The 18730-nt window shown below is 38.0% G+C and overlaps 1 protein-coding gene across 4 annotated transcripts in view; it reads left to right on the top strand.

The window, feature by feature from the left end:
- Window positions 1-1025: 1025 nt before the first annotated feature.
- The window catches only part of ERCC6L2 (ERCC excision repair 6 like 2), a 139217-nt gene continuing 121512 nt past the window's right edge, over window positions 1026-18730 (top strand). For 2 of the 4 annotated variants that reach the window (XR_006966298.1, XM_047103100.1), the window contains exons 1-2: window positions 1026-1601; window positions 5345-5769. Coding sequence is in view for 3 of the 4 variants with exons in the window: in XM_047103100.1 (XP_046959056.1) it covers window positions 1556-1601; window positions 5345-5769 (471 nt within the window). In the remaining variant the exon portion in view is untranslated. The remainder of the gene's footprint in view (window positions 1602-5344; window positions 5770-18730) is intronic. The other 2 variants (XM_047103092.1, XM_047103085.1) reach the window with 2 other exon arrangements.

Genomic DNA, 18730 nt, shown 5'->3' on the forward strand with positions numbered 1-18730 from the left:
GAATAGTTATCTATTGCAAAGCAAACAGCCATATAGCTTTCCTCATTTAAACCCTTTGGTAGGCAGAATAATGAGCCCCCCAAAATGTTCACATCCTAATCTTGGAACCCATGAATATATTACTTTACCTGGCAAAGGAATTTGCTGATGTAATTGAGGGTACAGTCCTTCAAATGGGAAGATTATCCTGGATTATTCCGGTAGCCCCAATCTTGTAAGAGCTCTTAGGATCTAAGTATTTTACCCAGGATGTGACTATGGAAGGATCAGAGAGATGCAACAGCTCTGGCTTTGAAGATAGAAGGCAGGTGGCAGGAATGTGTAGAAAGGCAAAGAAAGGGATTCTGCTGGAGAGCCTCCAGGAAAGATGCAATCCAGCTGATTCCTCGATTTTAGCCTCAAGACACCCCAGTTAGACTTCTGACTTACAGAAGTGTACCATAATAAATCTGTCTTGTCCCTAATCCTGGGCTGTTTTAAGCCACTAAAATTTGTGGTATAAATAAGCCGTATCCCTTAACTTGTGAGTAGCGTGCTGCTCTGATGATGCTTTTACAAACCCAGCCCGAAAGTCGGCCTAGTGTTTTTCCATAATGTGTCACACAAACCACTATAACTAGACGGTACAAGTAAAATCACTTTACCTTTTCATAGTATTTTTTAACCTTTGTCTTCTACTTCTGGCATGTGTTGCTGGTTTTGCACTCAGGTTACTTAGGACTGTATTTTATTTACTGTGTGACCCAGGAAAACGCGCTGAATGTACTCAGCCTCCCGTGGGTGCCGTGAAGCGTCAGCATCCGGGTGGATGATCCACCCGGCTGAGACAGCACTCCAGGAGGGAATCACTCGCCACCTCAGGTTCCAAGGCGTGTGCATACACGGGGAAGCACCAAACATAAACCAGCGGGCCACGATCGCGGAGCTGGTCTCCCGCTATAGGTCTGCCCTTAAAAGACCACGGTAGGTGTTAGCCCACATCTGTCTTCCGGCTTCCTTGTATCCTGCCAGCTCCGCGCGGGGAAGGAAAGCCATCTTAAACTTCGCGATAATTGCAACTGTCGCGAACCTTTCACCGGCTTCCCGGAGCAAAGATGGCAGGCAGATTGCTCCGCCCTTGTGAACCAAGATTTTGTTATCGCGAGATCCCAATGACAGTTCAGGAGCCTGATCTCGCGGGATTTTCCGATTTAGGGTTGGAAATTGCTGGGGAAAGTAGAGACAGGGAGGGCCAACTGTGAGAGGGAGGGTGAGGGGTCCCTTGCTGGCTTGCTGTTCCCCCCTCCCCCACTGGCCGAATTCGAGACGAGTAGGTGAGCGCCGCCTTGCCAGCCAACACAGCGCCCTCCGGCTCTGCCGCTGCCTCGGACGCCGCCATCCCTTCTCTCTAGGGCCCCACCTGTGCTCCCTTTTGTCCCGCGGCGTCGCACTTCAGGGGGGGCGATGTACGGAGGGCTGCAGGAAGTGGTCTTCCCGCCTGCCGCCTCCTCGGGGTCCTCGGCCTCCTGTTGGGTGTTCTACGCAACCAGGCCGCCCAGCCCCTCCCCTTGGCCAGATGGATGCCTCTGCCCCCAAGCCTCGCGCGGAAGCCGCCGGCAAAGGTACAACAAGCTCGGAGCTCACCTCTCCACCCAGACACCTGTCTTTATTGCGCCGTGTTGGACCCATTCCTGCCAGTTCTCTTGGGGTTGGGGTTTTACCCGTGGCTCTTCTGAGTGGCTCCTGGAGTCTGGGACCAGTTCTTTGGGACTTGGTGTTGAGAACCTGGACTCTGGAGTCAGACTGGATCTAGTGCTGGCTCTGACAGTTGCTGAGAAACTTTGGGCAGTTTCCTCATCTGTAAAATTGAGATCATTGCTGAGTTCTTGTGATTACTAAATAAGATGGTGTATGCAAAGCACTTAACGTGACCCAGCTCTGGCCCATAGTAAGCACTCAATAAATATATGGTATGTTTATTCTTTATCCTTATATGCCCCAGTTCTTAGCGAATGGTAGAAATTTGTGACGTAGGTGACTAAAGGTTGAGATACTCAGTTCACTTTATTTCACAAAGAGCTTAATATATGATGTACTGAGTAAGAGCCTTACGGTCAACCTTTAATGGGCCATCAAGAGAGAGTTTAAAGAGGGTGTGGTTATCTGCTACAGGTCAAAAGGGATGCCTTCTTGCCCCCCAAATTAATAGCTTTCATTATTAAAAGTGATACAGTAAAAGCTATCAGATACTGAATGCTGTGCCCAGCAATATGCTGATTGTTTATCTACATGCTTTCCTTTGAGGAAGATATCGATCTTATTAAATAGATGAAGAATTCAGAGCAGAAGTTTAGAGGTCTATACAACAAGCCTCAACTCTGAATGCTGGGGATTGATGACGCTATAACTCAGGGATCACAAATATAAGCGCTCATAGAAGCCTGGCAGATGAACTAAGTAATGAAGCTGCTGAATGGAGCTTGTAGGGACTGGGATGCTCATCTCTCAGTTAAAAGGGGCAGGGACCATTCAGTTCCAGGGACTTGTTCGTCCATGTGTGAATGGTACCGGTGGTAGCTACAGGGTTAGATTGCTTGGTTCAAATCCAGGATCTGCCAGCTTTTAGCTGTGTAACCATTGGCAAGCTGGTTAGCCTTTATCTGTTTCACCATTTGTAAGATGAAACTAACAATATTACGTACATGAACTAATGAAAGGGTGGTGGTGAGGCTTAAATGAACTACTGCATCTAAAGCACATGCCTGGCACACATCAGTATTCACATGTTAGCTATATGTATTTGTTAATTCTATAAGTATTTGAGATTCAAACATTGTTCTAGGTGCCCAGGATATAGCAGTGAACAAAGTTAAGTCCTTGCTCTAGGGAACGAAGTTGAGATAAACAACAAACATTTCATATTTTTCTCTGAAAATGGAATTAAGCAGGGTAAAGTAAGAGTGGTGGCGAGTGTTAGGTTCAGTGGTCAGAAAAAGCACCTCTTAGGAGATGTCATTTGAGCAGAGACCTGAATGAAGTGAATGAGTCAGTCATTTGGATATTTTGGGAGAGTGCAGGTGGAAGGAACAGAAAGAATGCTCTGGGGCCCTGAGGTGGGAGCATGCTTGCCATGGTTGAGGAACAGCGAGGAGGCCAGTTTGGAATGAAGGACAGGAGGAAACGAAGTTAAAGATGACTCTCCAATCCAACAGGAAATCCTCCCAGTTTAAACTATTTGTTTTAGAGTTTGATACAGAGAGATTCCAGCCTTCCCTCAAACTAACCAGGCACATTTGTTTATGTGTTTTCTGTCCCTGCTTTTGTGTTACAAGGGTAGGAGACAGTATAGTCTGCAAAACTAAAATAACAAATAGCTAAAATCTGACTCTACAGAAAAAGTTTGCCAACAGTTGTTTTAGAGAGGTGGTAGCATGGTGAAGGAAAGTGATATATTTTGAGGTAGAACCAGCAGGACTTTCTGAGGTGGTGAATGTAGGGAGTAATATAAAAAGAGGAATAAGGACTGGCTGAATGTTTTCTACCATGACAAGTTGGCTAGGTGATGATGCCATTTAACGAGATTAGGAAAGACTAGTTCTGAGTAAGGTTTAATCATTATTTTTGACATTGGTTTTTTTCATTTTATACCTATTGTGTGGTACAGTATTTGGCAGATAATTGATGTTAAAACATACATTGAATAGTACACACATTAATGACTTAAGCCTAAAAATTAGAAAGCATTTTCTGGATAGGCAAACAAATCATGTGAAACAGAAATGTGTTAAGAATTGCTATAGGGGTTAATAGAGGTTTGAAGGCTCAAACAGTACTGTTATGAAAATAGAGCCCACCGATCTATCTGTTAGCCCTCTACGGTGGATCCAGGTTTTAGTTTCACGTTAAACTATGTTTTTAGAATTGTGTGACAATTCTCAAATTGTGTGGATCCAGAGATCAGAGTAGGAGAACAGATTTTTCTTGGTGTACTTCTGATTGTTATGTAAAACAACCTTACTAAAGTTGGTAGGAATAATGACTTTACTTTTGAGGAACAATCGATGAGGAATAGCTTAGTGAGCTATTCATGCTCAAGACAGTATAGATATACGAGTCATATTATAATCATGAATGTCATAAAAACCTAACAAGAAATCATTGGAAAGACCCTAAGAAACTACCAATAATCGTCTGATTTCAATAAGAAATATTTGAGAGGGGTACTTGGGTGGCTCAGTCAGTTAAGCATCCAACTCCTTGATCTCAGCTCAGGTCTTAATTCTGCAATTAAGATGGTAAATTCAAGCCTGGCATTAGGCTCCACACTGGGTGTGAGGCCTACTTAAAAAAAAAAAAAAATTCCTATTATTCATACACTTGTAGCCATATAATTCCTCTGGAGTTCTTGTTATAAGAAATTCCATTTAGAAAATTATTTTTACTTTATTTCCTCTATTCATGTCTTTTAATTATACTAGCCGTATGCTCTAAAGATATTCCCCTCCCTAGTCATAGTGCTGTATTTTCTGAATAGAAAATAAAACAGAAAGCTGTACAATTAAGGATGGGATAAATACACATATAGAAAGGGGTCAGAATTTTCAAACAGTAATAGAATCTTAGCAGAAAGAGATCTTAGAATTCATCTCTTTTTTAAGAACTGGAACCCTTCAAAACCTAGAAGGGAAGAAAGCTGTGACAAAGCTGGCACACATAACTTTGTAGTTGAACTGGAGATTGCCTTGGTTAGTTGTATACAATTTCAAGCAATGGTTTAGAAGCAGCAATATTGACGATAAGAAGACACAGCTGTCTCCAGAGAAAGGCAATGGGATAACTAAAAAAGCAGACACAAGAATCACAAAAGTGTTGCTGTCTAGAGGATTTTAGCTTACTCATTATCAAGTCCCGTTTACTATTAGTCTATCATATCATGAATAATATATATAATGTTCATGAATCATCATGAATATCTCAGCCAGTGGTTCTCAACCATGGCTGTGAATCAGAATCACCCTTTGAATTCAACAATATCTGCCAAAGTAATAAAACCAGATGCCCATGGCCCATATCCGCTAAACCACTGTGGTTTAGTGTTCAAGCATGTTTGAGGAGATTATGACAGACAGCCAGGGTGAGAACAACTGGAAATAAATTATATACCCTTTATTCTGATTATTATAGGAGAATATCTGATAATATATTTTAGGAAGATATCTATATGTGTTATAACTTATCTTGTTTCAGTAATTTGGAAAGGGTATTTGTGTGAGTTATATTTTTTTTTTTCTCATAGCAGTGGTTAAATGGGGGGTTACTTTATAAGTTATATTTGGAAATTTTATTTTCTTCTGTATTATTACAGACATATGGCATCCAGGAGAAAGATGTCTTGCCCCTTCTCCAGATAATGAGACACTTTGTGAAGCAAGCATAAAATCTGTCACAGTGGATGAAAATGGGAAATCATTTGCAATCATCTTATATTCAGATTTTCAAGAAAGGAAAGTACCTCTTAAAAGAATTCATGAAGTTAAATCTGTTAAAGATTGCTCCAGGAATTTTATATTTGATGATGAAGATTTGGAAAAACCTTATTTCCCAGACCGAAAATTTCCATCATCTGCCGTTGCTTTTCCATTATCTGAAGACGGAGACTCTATTCCTTATACTATTAACAGGTATTTGAGAGACTACCAAAGGGAAGGAGCCCAGTTTCTCTATGCACACTTCATCCAAGGAAAAGGATGTATTCTTGGTGATGACATGGGACTTGGGAAAACAGTACAGGTATTTTTTAAAATTACTTTATAATTAAAATTCATTAAAGTCATTTTATTATGTCCATGAGTAGATACCATATACAATTCTTTATTTGTACTCCCAAATCTTATAATGGCTATTTTGTGTGTACCTATGTTTCTCACACACTGAACAGGAAAATTCTCAAAGTTAGGATGGTGTTTAGTCATTATTTTATACTCAGTACTTATTTAGTATCTATGAAATACATTACTGAAAATAATGATTTGGTATAACTTGACTTGATTTTACCTTTGGTAATAGTGGTACTAAGATATCAGCTTATATTTAAAATAATTGAACTTTCTTAGCAATACTGTATGGAAAGAAGGTATTCTGACATTTGTTAAGTTACTAGCATAATTAAGTTGATTTTCTGCAGGACTTTTATGTATATTGTTTAGAGTTTATCATATCAGAAGTTTCTTGATCTGGGATCCCTGGACCACTAGGAGTTCTATTGGTGGACTTCAGAGAGGCTTCCTATTTCCCCATAATATGTGCCAGAATTTGTAAACTTCTATACTTTTCTTTTTTTTAATTAAAAAAAGTTTTTTTGTTTTTTTTTTAGTGTTTGTTCATTTTTGAGAGACAGACAGAGCAGGAGCAGGGGAGGGGCAGAGAGAGAGGGAGACACAGAATCTGAAGCAGCTCCAGGCTCTGAGCTGTCAGCACAGAGTCTGACCTGGGGCCTGAACTCACGAGCCATGAGATCATGACCTGAGCTGAAGTTGGATGCCCAACTGACTGAGCCACCCAGGCACCCCTCTTTTATTATTTTTTTTAAGTTCATTTATTTTTTTTGAGAGAGGGTGTGAGCAGGGAAAGGGCAGAGAGAGGATCTCAAGCAGGCTCCGTGCTGTCAGCGTGGAGCCCGACACGGGGCTCAAACTCGCAAGCCATGACATGACCTGAGCCGAAACCAAGAGTCAGACGCTCAACTGACTGAGCCCCCCAGGTGCCCCTACAGATGTACTTTTCTTCAGAGGGGATATATGCTAGTTATCTATTGCTGTGTAACAAGTTACTCCAAAATTTAGCAGCATACAGCAGTACACATTGATCATTACTTTCTGTGGGTCAGGAATTCAGGTATAGGTTAGCTGGGTCCTCTGGCTCCACCTCTCAGAAGGGAGCAGTCACCTCAAGGTTGGATTAGGGAGGATTCCCTTCCTGGCCACATGGTTGTTGGCAGGATTCGGTTCACTGTGAGCTATTTATTGGTGAAGGCTTCCCTTGGTTCCTTACTACATGGGCCTCTTTATAGAGTTTCTTATAACATGGCAGCATGCTTCGTCAGAGAGAGCTAGAGGGTAAGAGAGAGCACTTACCCTCTTTTGTGGTCTTTTGTAACCTAATCACACAAGAGATAGCCCTTCACTTTTGCCAAATTTGCTTTTTTATTTTTTATTTTATTTTTTTTAATGTTTATTTATTTTTGAGAGAGACAGATAGAATGTGAGTGGGTTAGGGGCAGAGAGAGAGGGAGACACAGAATCCGAAGCAGGCCCCAGGCTCTGAGCTGTCAGCACAGAGCCCGACGCGGGGCTTGAACTCACAAGCTGTGAGATCATGACCTGAGTTGAAGTCGGTTGCTCAACCCACTGAGCCACCCAGGCGCCCCTGCTTCTTTATTTTTTTATGTTTATTTATTTTTGAGAGAGTGCAAGAGCGGGTGCACATGTAAGTAGGGGAGAGGCAGGGGAGAGCATCCCAAGCAGCCCCAACTTGGGGCTAGATCTCAAGAACCATGAGATCATGACCTGAGCTGAAATCAAGAGTCAGGCACTTAACCTACTGAGCTACCCAGGAACCCTGCCATATTTGCTTCTTTGGAAGCAAGTGCTAAGATCAGCTCTTACTCAAGGGGGGAGATTAACAAGGCTGTGGATACCAACAGTTGGGGATTATTGGGAGCCCTGTCAGAAGCTGCTTTTCACAAAGGTTTGTGATCCAAAAAGATTAGAGTTCTGAAGCTAGACTTTATACTATACAATCACTCTGGATTTTCAGGGTTGTTTGTCTCGTTTGTGATTAAATCCTTCCATGTTTCCTTCCTTATAATTGAATTTAAGCTATTTTCTTCTTCATGACACTTGCATTGTTAGTGGAACTCAAAGGTAAGTGAACAACTAATTTTAACATTTAAAAATAGTCTAATACAATTATGTATAAAGCTCTGATGTAAAAAGTTAGAGTAAAATTAAGTCCTTCAATAATTGTAGTGTATTACCATTAGCCATACTGTTTGTCCCTTTCAGCCCAGGCAATGCATACAGTTCTAGGCTTGCACGTTGAAGGTGCTAAATAATTGCTTGTGGAATAAGCAAATTTACTTTCTCAGGAGAATAGGTGGCAAGAATAAAGAAAGGAGCCTTTAGGAAACTATCATCTGTGACCAGGGTATATAGATGAATACCAGAGGAAAATAGATGATAAAGTCCCTCTGTGACTATCTTTACATATACTTTATTTATTTATTTATTTATATATACTTTCCAGCAATTCTTTGACTACCCATTGCCTGAGTATCTGCAAAATCAGAAACACGAGTGTGCTACAAAAAGTGACTGTTTTGGGGAGTATCTGGGAATCTCCTCCCACTAAAACTACTAAATACAATTCAAATTCTTTTGCATGTTTTAAGCTCAAATTTGTCTTTCATCTCTGAAGTCCATGTTATAAAGAAATTCCCCTTATTTTATGATATATATTTTAAAAGTGAATTTACTGTACAGTTTTCTGTTACCCGATACACCAAAATCATTGAAAGGCTTTGAATTGTGTTACAAATGTGCTGTGACAAGCTTGAGGGCTTATCTTCTGAAGATTAGGACATAGTTTCTATACTAGTTTTGATACTTCGCTGGATTTTTTCATCCTTGGAGAATAACATCTCTGGTTATTATTCTTGTCACTCAGGTAATAATTTCTGCATAAATAGGGGTGCCTGGGTAGCTCAGTCGGTTAAGGTCATGATCTCACGGTTCATGGGTTTGAGCCCCATCTCAGCCTCTGTGCTGACAACTTAGAGCCTGGAGCCTGCTTCGGATTCTGTGTCTCCTTCTCTCTCTCTCTGCCCCTTCCCTGCTTTTGCTCTGTCTCTCAAAAGTAAATAAACATTGAAAAAAGTTAAGAAAAAATTTCTGCATAAATAGGTGATTTGGGAGATTCATTTAAGATGGAGTTTCTATAGATACAGTGAGTAAACCAGTTGAAGAAATGTTAACAGTAGTTCATAAGTTTAGTAGAATTTCAAAAATACAGTAGAATTAGGTGAAAATGGTCTATGAAATTTTCCTAGTGGCATTTACCATTTGGACTATAGTATAATCTTCATTTTTTCCCCCTTTTTCTGATATCATCCTTTAAGCTTTCCCCTTCTCACATTCTGACTTGGCTATATTATGAAATTGAGCTTTTATTTTTAAAAAAGCTTGGTTTACAGGGGCACTTGTGTGGCTCAGTTGGTTAAGCATCTGAGTCTTGCTTTCAGCTCAGGTCATGATCTCATGGTCGTGAGATCGAACCCTGCATTGGACGCTGTGATGAGCAAGGAGTCTGCCCCTCTTTCTGCCCCTCCCTGTTCATGTACATGCATGTGCTCTCTCTCCCCCTCTCTTTCTCTCTGCCTCTCTCTCCCCCTCTCTTTCTCTCTGCCTCTCCCTCCCTCTCTCTCCCTCCCTCCCTCCTTCCTCCCCCCTCTCAAAAAAGCTTGGTTTACAAACCATATAAAGTTTGCTTCCCTCATTTCAAAGTTTTAAAAAGTCAATTTGTTATTTTACATTCTTCAAGGGATGAGGATTTTAAAATGCCCATTTGATTTAGTGACATTGGAAAGTATTGGTATCTTGAACAAGAGCTATTTTTCTGGAATTTGGGAGGTGGGGGAATCACAAGCCAGATAAGATAGGGTGAAGGCATAGATATAGGAAGTGTGTTTACCTCTCTAAGAAATGTGGCTTTGAAAGGAACAAGAGTGATCTAGTAGTAGCTGAAGGAGGATAAGATTTTGAGGAAGTTTCTTTTTGTTTGTTTTGTATTATTTGGGAATAGGAGCAACTTGAGTATTTTTTAAGTGAATTGGAAGGATCTGATTTGAGAGGGAGCAGTTGAATATACCACACATAAACATACACATGCATATACTTCATATATACATGTCCAGGAAACACAGATACATAAATGTGCAAAAAAATGGTATCACTACGATCTTACAAACTGATTTTTCAAACTTATAGAAGAGTTAGAAGAATTGTACAAGGAATACCCACTACCTAGATTCTGTTAACGTGTCATTATACATGGCTTATCACTTATCTGTCCATCCATCAAGCCATGTTTTGTTGCATTTTAAAGCAGCAGACATTAGCATATCCTAGCCCCAAACACTTGAGCATACATGTCATTAGCTAGTCAGTATTTATTTACAATTCTTTTTTTTCATTTTGAAGTAAAATTTATAATGAAATGCACAAATCTTAGTGTACCCACCCTACCATGAGTTTTGGCCAGTATGTATTTCTGCATAAGCCAAATAAACCCTTTCAAGATATAGAATTTTATCATCACTCCAGAAAAGGTTATTCTGTTTCTTGCTGGTCTTCCCAACACTCCTAAGAGGCAATCACTGTTGTGCTTTTTTGTCATAGATTAGTTTTGCTTTTTCATATAAATAGGATCATACATGTGCACTCTTGTGTAAGCCTTCTTTTACTTAACATAGTATTTGAGACCCATCCATGTTATTGAGTGCATAAATAGTTTGTTCCTTTTTATTGCTGAGTGGTATTCCATTGTATAGATACTGCATTTTGTTTATCCATCCTCCCGCTGGCTGACGGACATCTGAGCTATTTCTGGTTTTTAGTTGTTATGAAGAAAACTGTTAAGAACTTTCTTGAACAATCTTTTGTGTATTCATTTCTCTTGAGTAAATAATTATGGATGGAATTACTTGGTCAAAAACTGATGTGTGCTTAGTTTTGTAAGAAATTGCCAAGCCTTTGCAAAGTGTTTGTACCATTCTGCATTCCTGCCAACAATCTATGACATCATGGTTGCTCCATAGCCTCACAAAATTTGGTTCTGTCAGGCTTATTAGTTTTAGCATACTTGTTGGGGGTGTGTGTATATTTATGTTTGGATGTTGTTTATGTACTTTTTAAAGGTATAATTGATACACAGTAAAGTGGATAAATTTACAGTATGTAGTTTGGCACGTTTTACAAATATATGCACCCAAGAAATGATCACAACAATACCACCGTCAAGATAATGAACATATCACCCCAGAAGTTTCCTTGTATACATTGTGCCCATAATGTGTTCAACATCAGTAATTTATCATCTACTGCTTTCACTTTTGGTTTTTAACTTGACTAAGAAATTAAAATTGAGAATGGATGCAAAATCCTAGATTTTTATTAAAATTTCCCAATATTTTACAGAATTCTCAAATTCATGGAATTTGACAAGTTAAAATTAAGATTTGTATCATCTTGGATATATAAATAGATTGAATTATGAATTGTAATTGGGAATAGAGTTTCCTTATTTAAAAAAAGGTTTTTTTTTTTTAACATTTATTCATTTTTGAGAGACAGAGTGTGAGTGGGGGAGGGGCAGAGAGAGCGAGGGAGACATGGAATCTGAAGCAGGCTCCAGGCTCTGAGCTGTCAGCACAGAGCCTGACCTGGGGCCTGAATTCATGAGCTGTGAGATCATGATCTGAACTAAAGTCGGACATTTAACTGACTGAGCCACCCAGGCGTCCCATAATATAGTTTTCTTATAATGAAACAATCTGCAAGTGACTTAAGAGCAAAACAATGGATTAGGTTTTATATTGCCTCATTTAAATGGTCACATGGTATCCAATAGGTATTGTGTCTGCCTTTTCAGTAGTCTTTGAGGACCAGTTTGCCTGTAATTCAAAAGAATATATATATCTGTATGTGTGCATGTGTGTCTGTCATTCTGTCTTTAATTATGTCATTATGTCTTTAATTACAAACAGTAAAATGCATCGATATAAAGTATACAGTTATACATATTTAACTCATATATATAACTAGTACTGTAATAAGATACAGAACATTTCCCTCATCATAGAGTTTCTTCATGTCCCTTTCCAGTTAGTACCAAACTTTTCATGTTGTCCAATGCTTAAGCTCCATCATTTGTGAAATATCCTTTCTATCTCCTAAGTTCTGCATCAGCCATTTTGCTCACATCAATCTCTTGCTGAATTTAATACCTGTTTTCTGCTCATCAATTTTTTCTGCTCATCAGTTTTTTTCTTAGTCATGCTTCCTCAACTCATCTCCTTTTCCATGGTTCCCCACCCCCAAATCAACTGATTTCAAACTGCTGGCAGATAGAAATAAGCCTTTCATCTAAACTTTTCCAGCGCCTAGCCTAGTACCCAGCATGTAGTAGGTAATAAATATATTTTTATTGAATGCACTAATAAATTTTAAGTTGAATTAGGTAATCATGTGTTATAGCTTATGTTTAATAATCCCTTAGGCTCTATGACAGGCATTTTCTGTTAAACATACATGTTAATTAGGCATTATTGCTCCCATTTTATTGATGAAAAAATTGAAATTTATGGAGACATGAAAATTGCCAAAGGTCACATAGCTGGTATAAAGCTGGTTGGTCAGACTACAAAATCTTTGCCATAACTCCTGCATTATACTGCTTTATATAATATGTGTTAGAAATGCAAATTTCGTTAGCATATTTTAAAACTCAACACAAGTTTTGCCCATTCTTGTATATCATTATTTTATAATCTTTTAGATAACATAATTTACCGAAAAATCTATTTATTGTGGTATACAAGATAGTATACAGGTCTCCTTATCACAGTGGAATGATGCTAACAAAAATAGCTCCTGCTTATGAATCATTGATATGTATTAGCTTGACATTTTACATGTTTTAACTTTTTTCAGGAACTAAAATAATGCTGATTATACCTCGAATGCACAAATGCATCTTATAAAAATGTAAAATAAAATTAAAAATTTTTTAATTGAGGTGAAATTCACATAACATAAACAACCATTTTAAAGTGTACAAGTCACTTAATGCCTTCACAATATTATGCAACTCCATCTCTCTCTGTTTCAAAATTTTTCGTCAGCACAGAACACCCCAGAAGTAATCATCTTCATTTCCCTGGTGACGACTAATTGGCCTTTTATCCGAATGGATTTGCCTTTCTTGAATATTTCATGTAAAAGGCATCATTCAATTGTGACCATTTGTGCCTGGTTTCTTTCACTTAGTGTAATGTTTTGAGGCTTATCCAAGTTGTAGGATGCATCAGTACTTCATTCCTTTTATGGCTGAGAAATATTCTATTGTATGTAAATACCACAATTTGCTCGTCTATTCATCTTTTGGCAGACATTTGGATTATTTCTACCTTTGGGTTATTATGAAAAAGGCTACTATCATGTACAAGATTCTGTGTGGACATATGCTTTCATTTCTTTTGCATATATACCTAGTAGTGGAATTACTAGGTAATATGGTATTTCTATGTTTATTTTTTTTGAGGAACTTCTATACCATTTTCCACAGTGTTTGTACCACTCACTCTACATTCCCAACAGCAATGTGTGACGTTTCCTATTTCTGCATATCCTTGTCAGTACTTATTATTTTGTTTTCTTCATTATAGCCACCCTAATGCATGTGAAGTGGTATCTCATTGTGGTTTTTATCTGTATTTGTATAATGACCAAGGGTGTTGAACAACTTTTCATGTGCTTTTTGGTCATTTGTATGTCTTCCTGGGGAAATGTGTATTCAAGTTGATATATAGACTGAATGTGTCCCTGCAAAATTCATGTGTTGAGACTCTAATCCCCCATGTGATAGTATTGGAGGTGGGGCCTTTGAGGAGTAATTAGGGATGATTAGTGGTATTGTAAGAAGAGATAGGAGGAAGTTTGCTTCCCCTTTCTGCTATCATCTGAGGATACAATAAGAATACTGCATGCTGTCTGCAAACCAGGAAGTGGGCCCTCACCAGACACCAGATCTGCCAGCACTTTGACTGCAGAACTGTGAGAAGTAAGAGTGTTTTTTAAACTACGCAGTCTATGGTAATTTGTTACAGTGCCCCAAAGTGACTAAGATACAAGTCCTTTGCCCATTTTTAAACTGAGTTGCTTGTCCATATACGTATGAGTTTTTTTCTGGTCTTTTTCTTCTATACATTTTCAGGTTGACTATCCTTATGCTCAATTTTGTGTTAATTACTTTCTTGCTATACATAGTCTATCTTTCCCCCTTTGTATTTTGATGTAAAATTTTAATCAGTTTGTCAGGTTCCAAGAACATATCTTTTAGGGTGTTATTAGGATTGTGGAGTTCAATTATATTGAATTTATAGAACAGTTTGAGGAGAATTAACATGGAATGATAGCTCCATTCATTTAGCTATTTAATTTTTCTCAGCAGGGCTTTATAGTTTTATATGTGGGTCTTACACATATTTTGTCATAGGTAATTGTATATTTTCGATGCTGTTTTTTGTGGAATTTAAAATTTTAATATCCTGATTTTAGTATAGTAGTATAAAAGTCAAAAGTAGTATAAAAGTCAAATTTATTTTTATATATTGAGCTCGTATCCTGCTACCTTGCTAAATTCATCACTTAATTAGTTCTAGTAGTTGTTTGGTAGATGCCTTAGGATTTTCTTTTTTTTTTTCTTAATGTTTATTTTTGAGAGAGAGAGAGAGAGAGAGAGCAGAGGAGAGGCAGAGAGAGAGAGAGAGACACAGATTCTGAAGCAGGTGCCAGGCTCTGAGCTGTCAGCACAGAGCCTGAGCAGAGTTCGAACCCACGAGCTAGGACATCATGACCTAAGCCAAAGTTGGAGGCTTAACTGACTGAGCCACCCAGGCGCCATACCTTAGGATATTCTATGTAAATGGTATATGTCATTCACAAATAGACAGTTTTACTTCTTTAATTTTTACGTCTTTTATTTCTATTCTTGCCTTATTTCACTGCCTAGGTAAGATTCTAGGACAATTTGAATACAATCAGTGACATCCTTATCTCATTCCTGTCTTAGAAAACATTCAGTATTTTAACATTAACATTAGCTGTAGGATTTTCATACCATCTTTTATAAGTTGCTTGATGCTTTCTTCTAGTCCTGATTGCTGAGATTTTTTTTTTTGTAGTTAATGTGTACTGAATTTTATTAAATACTTTTTCTGCGTCCGTTGAGATAATCATTTTTTCTCCTTTCCTCTGTTAACATATTATATGAGTCAATATGATTTATATTGATTGTTTTTTTAATGTTAAACCAGTTTTGTATTTTTAAGATAAGCCCAATTTGATCATGAAGTATGGTTTTTATAGTTGCTGGATTTGATTGGCTAATATTTTCAGAATTTTTGCCTTTACTATGGATATCGGTCTATAATTTTCTCATAATATGTTTGTCTGGTTTTGGTATTGAAGTTATGCAGACCTCATAAAATAAACTGATAAGTGTTTCTTTCTTCTCTTTTTTTAAAAAGAATTGAGTAAAGTTTGTGTTATTTTATACTTATTTGATGGAATTTACTAGTGACATCTTTTGGACTTGGAGTTTTCTTCAAGGGAAGGTTTTAGATAATGAATTCAATTACGTTAAGAGATATGAAGCTATTCAGATTTTCTACTTCTCGCTATATCATTTTTTGCAAATTTATTTTTCAAGGAATTTATCTATTTCATCTAAGTTGTCAAATTGACAAAGTTTTCCATGATACTCCTTCTTTACTTTTTTAGTGTTTGTAGGATCTGAATGATACCTCTGTGTTTTTTATGTGAATATTTTATATTCTATCTCTTTTGTTCTTTTTTCCAGCAATAAATATATGTGTGTGTGTGTGTGTGTGTGTGTATATATGTATATATATATATTTATTTAATTAATTTAACATATATATATATTTATTTAATTAGTTAGTTTTTTAATTTACCTCCAAGTTAGTTAGCATATAGTGCAACAGTGATTTCAGGAGTAGATTCCTTAATGTCCCTTACCCATTTAGCCCATTCCTCCTCCCACAACCCCTCCAGCAACTCTCTGTTTGTTCTCCATATTTAAGAGTCTCTTATGTTTTGTCCCCCTCTCTGTTTTATAGTATTTTTGCTTCCCTTCCCTATGTTCATCTGTTTTGTATCTTAAATGTCTCATGTGAATGACATCGTATGATGTTTGTCTTTCTCTAATTTCACTTAGCATAATACCCAGTAGTTTCATCCACAGAGTTGCAAATGGCAAGATTTCATTCTTTTTGATTGCCGAGTAATACTCCATTGTATATATATATACCACCTCTTCTTTATCCATTCATCTGTTGATGGACGTTTGGGCTCTTTCCATACTGTGACTATTGTCAGTTGTGCTGCTACAAACATTGGGGTGCATGTGCCCCTTTGAAACAGCACACCTGTATCTCTTGGATAAATACTTAGTAGTGCAATTGCTGGGTCATAGGGTAGTTCTAGTTTTAATTTTTGAGGAACCTCCACACTGTTTTCCAGAGTGGCTGCACCAGTTTGCATTCCCACAAGCAGTGCAAAAGAGATCCTCTTTCTCCACATCCTCACCAACATCTGTTGTTGCCTGAGTTGTTAATGTTAGCCATTCTGACGGGTGTGAGGTGATATCTCATTGTGGTTTTGATTTGTATTTCCCTGATGATTAGTGATGTTGAGCATTTTTTCATGTGTCTGTTGGCTATCTGGGTGTCTTCTTTGGAGAAGTGTCTATTCATATCTCCTGCCCATTTCTTCACCAGATTATTTGTTTTTTGGGTATTGAGTTTGGTAAGTTCTTTATAGATTTTGGATACTAACTCTTTATCTCATATATCATTTGCAAATATCATCTCTCATTCCTTCGGTTGTCTTTTAGTTTTGCTGATTGTTTCCTTTCCTGTGCAGAGCTTTTAATTTTGATGAGGTACCAATAGTTCGTTTTTGCTTTTGTTTCTCTTGCCTCTGGAGACATGTTGAGTAAGAAGTTGCTGCAGCCGAAGTCAAAGAGGTTTTGCCTGCTTTCTCCTCCAGGAATTTGATGGCTTCCTGTCTTACATTGAGGTCTTTCATCCATTTTGAGTTTATTTTTGTGTATGGTGTAGCAAAGTGGTCCAGGTTCATTTTTGTACATATCACTGTCCAGTTTTCCCAGCATAATTTGCTGAAGAGTCTGTATTTATTCCATTAGATATTCTTTCCTGCTTTGTCAAAGATTAGTTGGCCATACATTTGTGAGTCCCATTTCTGGGTTCTCTATTCTGTTCCATTGATCTGAGTGTCTGTTCTTGTGCCAGTACCATACTGTCTTGATGATTACAGCTTTGTAATATGTCTTGAAGTCTGGGATTGTGATGCCTCCAGCTTTGGTTTTCTTCTTCAAGATTGCTCTGGCTATTCGGGGTCTTTTCTGTTTCCATACAAATTTTAGGATTGTTTGTTCTAGCTCTGTGAAGATGCTGCTGTTATTTTGATAGGGATTGCATTGAGTATGTAGATTGCTTTGGATAGTATTGACATTTTAACAATGTTTGTTGTTCCAATCCAGGAACATGGAATATTTTTCCTTTTTTGTGTGTGTCTTCTTCAATTTCTTTCATAAGCTTTCTATAGTTTTCAGTGTATAGATTTTTCACCTCTTTGGTTAGATTTATTCCTAGGTATTTTGTGGGGTTTGGTGCAGTTGTAAATGGGATAGATTCCTTGATTTCTCTTTCTTTTCCTTCATTATTGGTGTATAGGAATGCAACTGATTTCTGTGCATTGATTTTTATATGCTGCAACTTTGCTGAGTTCATGGATCAGTTCTAGCAGTTTTTTGGTGGAATCTTTTGGGTTTTCCATATAGAGTATTGTATCATCTGTGAAGAGTGAAAGTTTGACTTCCTCCTGGCCGATTTGGATGCCTTTTATTCCTTTGTGTTGTCTGATTGCTGAGGCTAAGTCTTCCAATACTGTGTTAAATAGCAGTGGCAAGAGTGGACATCCCTGTTGTGTTCCTGACCTTGGGGGAAAAGCTCTCAGTTTTTCCCAATTAAGGATGATATTAGCAGTGGGTCTTTCGTATGATCTTGAGGTATAATCCTTCTATCTCTACTTTCCTGAGGGTTTTTATCAAGAAAGGATGCTGTATTTTGTCAAATGCTTTCTTTGCATCTATTGAGAGGATCGTTGGCTCTTATCCTTTCTTTTATGGATGTGATGTATCACATTGATTGTTTTGCATATATTGAACCAGACCTGCATCCCAGGTATAAATCCCACTTGGTCATGGTGAATAGTTCTTTTAAGGTATTGTTGGATCCGGTTGGCTAGTATCTTGTTGACGATTTTAGCATCCATGTTCTTCAGGGAAATTGGTCTGTAGTTCTCCTTTCTAGTGGGGTCTTTGTCTGGTTTTGGAATCAAGGTAATGCTGGGTTCATAGAATGAGTTTGAAAGCTTCCCTTCCATTTGTGTTTTTTGGAACAGCTTTGAAAGAATAGATGTTAACTCTTTTTTAAATGTTTGGTAGAATTCCCTGGAAAGCCATCTGGCCCTGGACTCTTGTTTTTTGGGAGATTTTTTATTACTAATTTGATTTCCTTACTGGTTATGGGCCTGTTCAAATTTTCTATTTCTTCATGTTTCAGTTTTGGTAGTTTATGTGTTTCTAGGAATTTTCAATTTCTTCCAGATTTCCCATTTTATTGGCATATAATTGCTCGTAATATTCTTTTTTTTTTTTTAACGTTTATTTATTTTTGAGACAGAGCATGAACGGGGGAGGGTCAGAGAGAGAGGGAGACACAGAATCGGAAACAGGCTCCAGGCTCTGAGCTGTCAGCACAGAGCCTGACGCAGGGCTTGAACTCACGAACCGCAAGATCATGACCTGA

Source organism: Lynx rufus, unplaced genomic scaffold (genome assembly GCF_022079265.1).
Source record: "Lynx rufus isolate CCGP_SWC_20201006 ecotype Redwood Valley unplaced genomic scaffold, mLynRuf1.p SCAF_10, whole genome shotgun sequence".
NCBI classification, from domain to species: domain Eukaryota; kingdom Metazoa; phylum Chordata; class Mammalia; order Carnivora; family Felidae; genus Lynx; species Lynx rufus.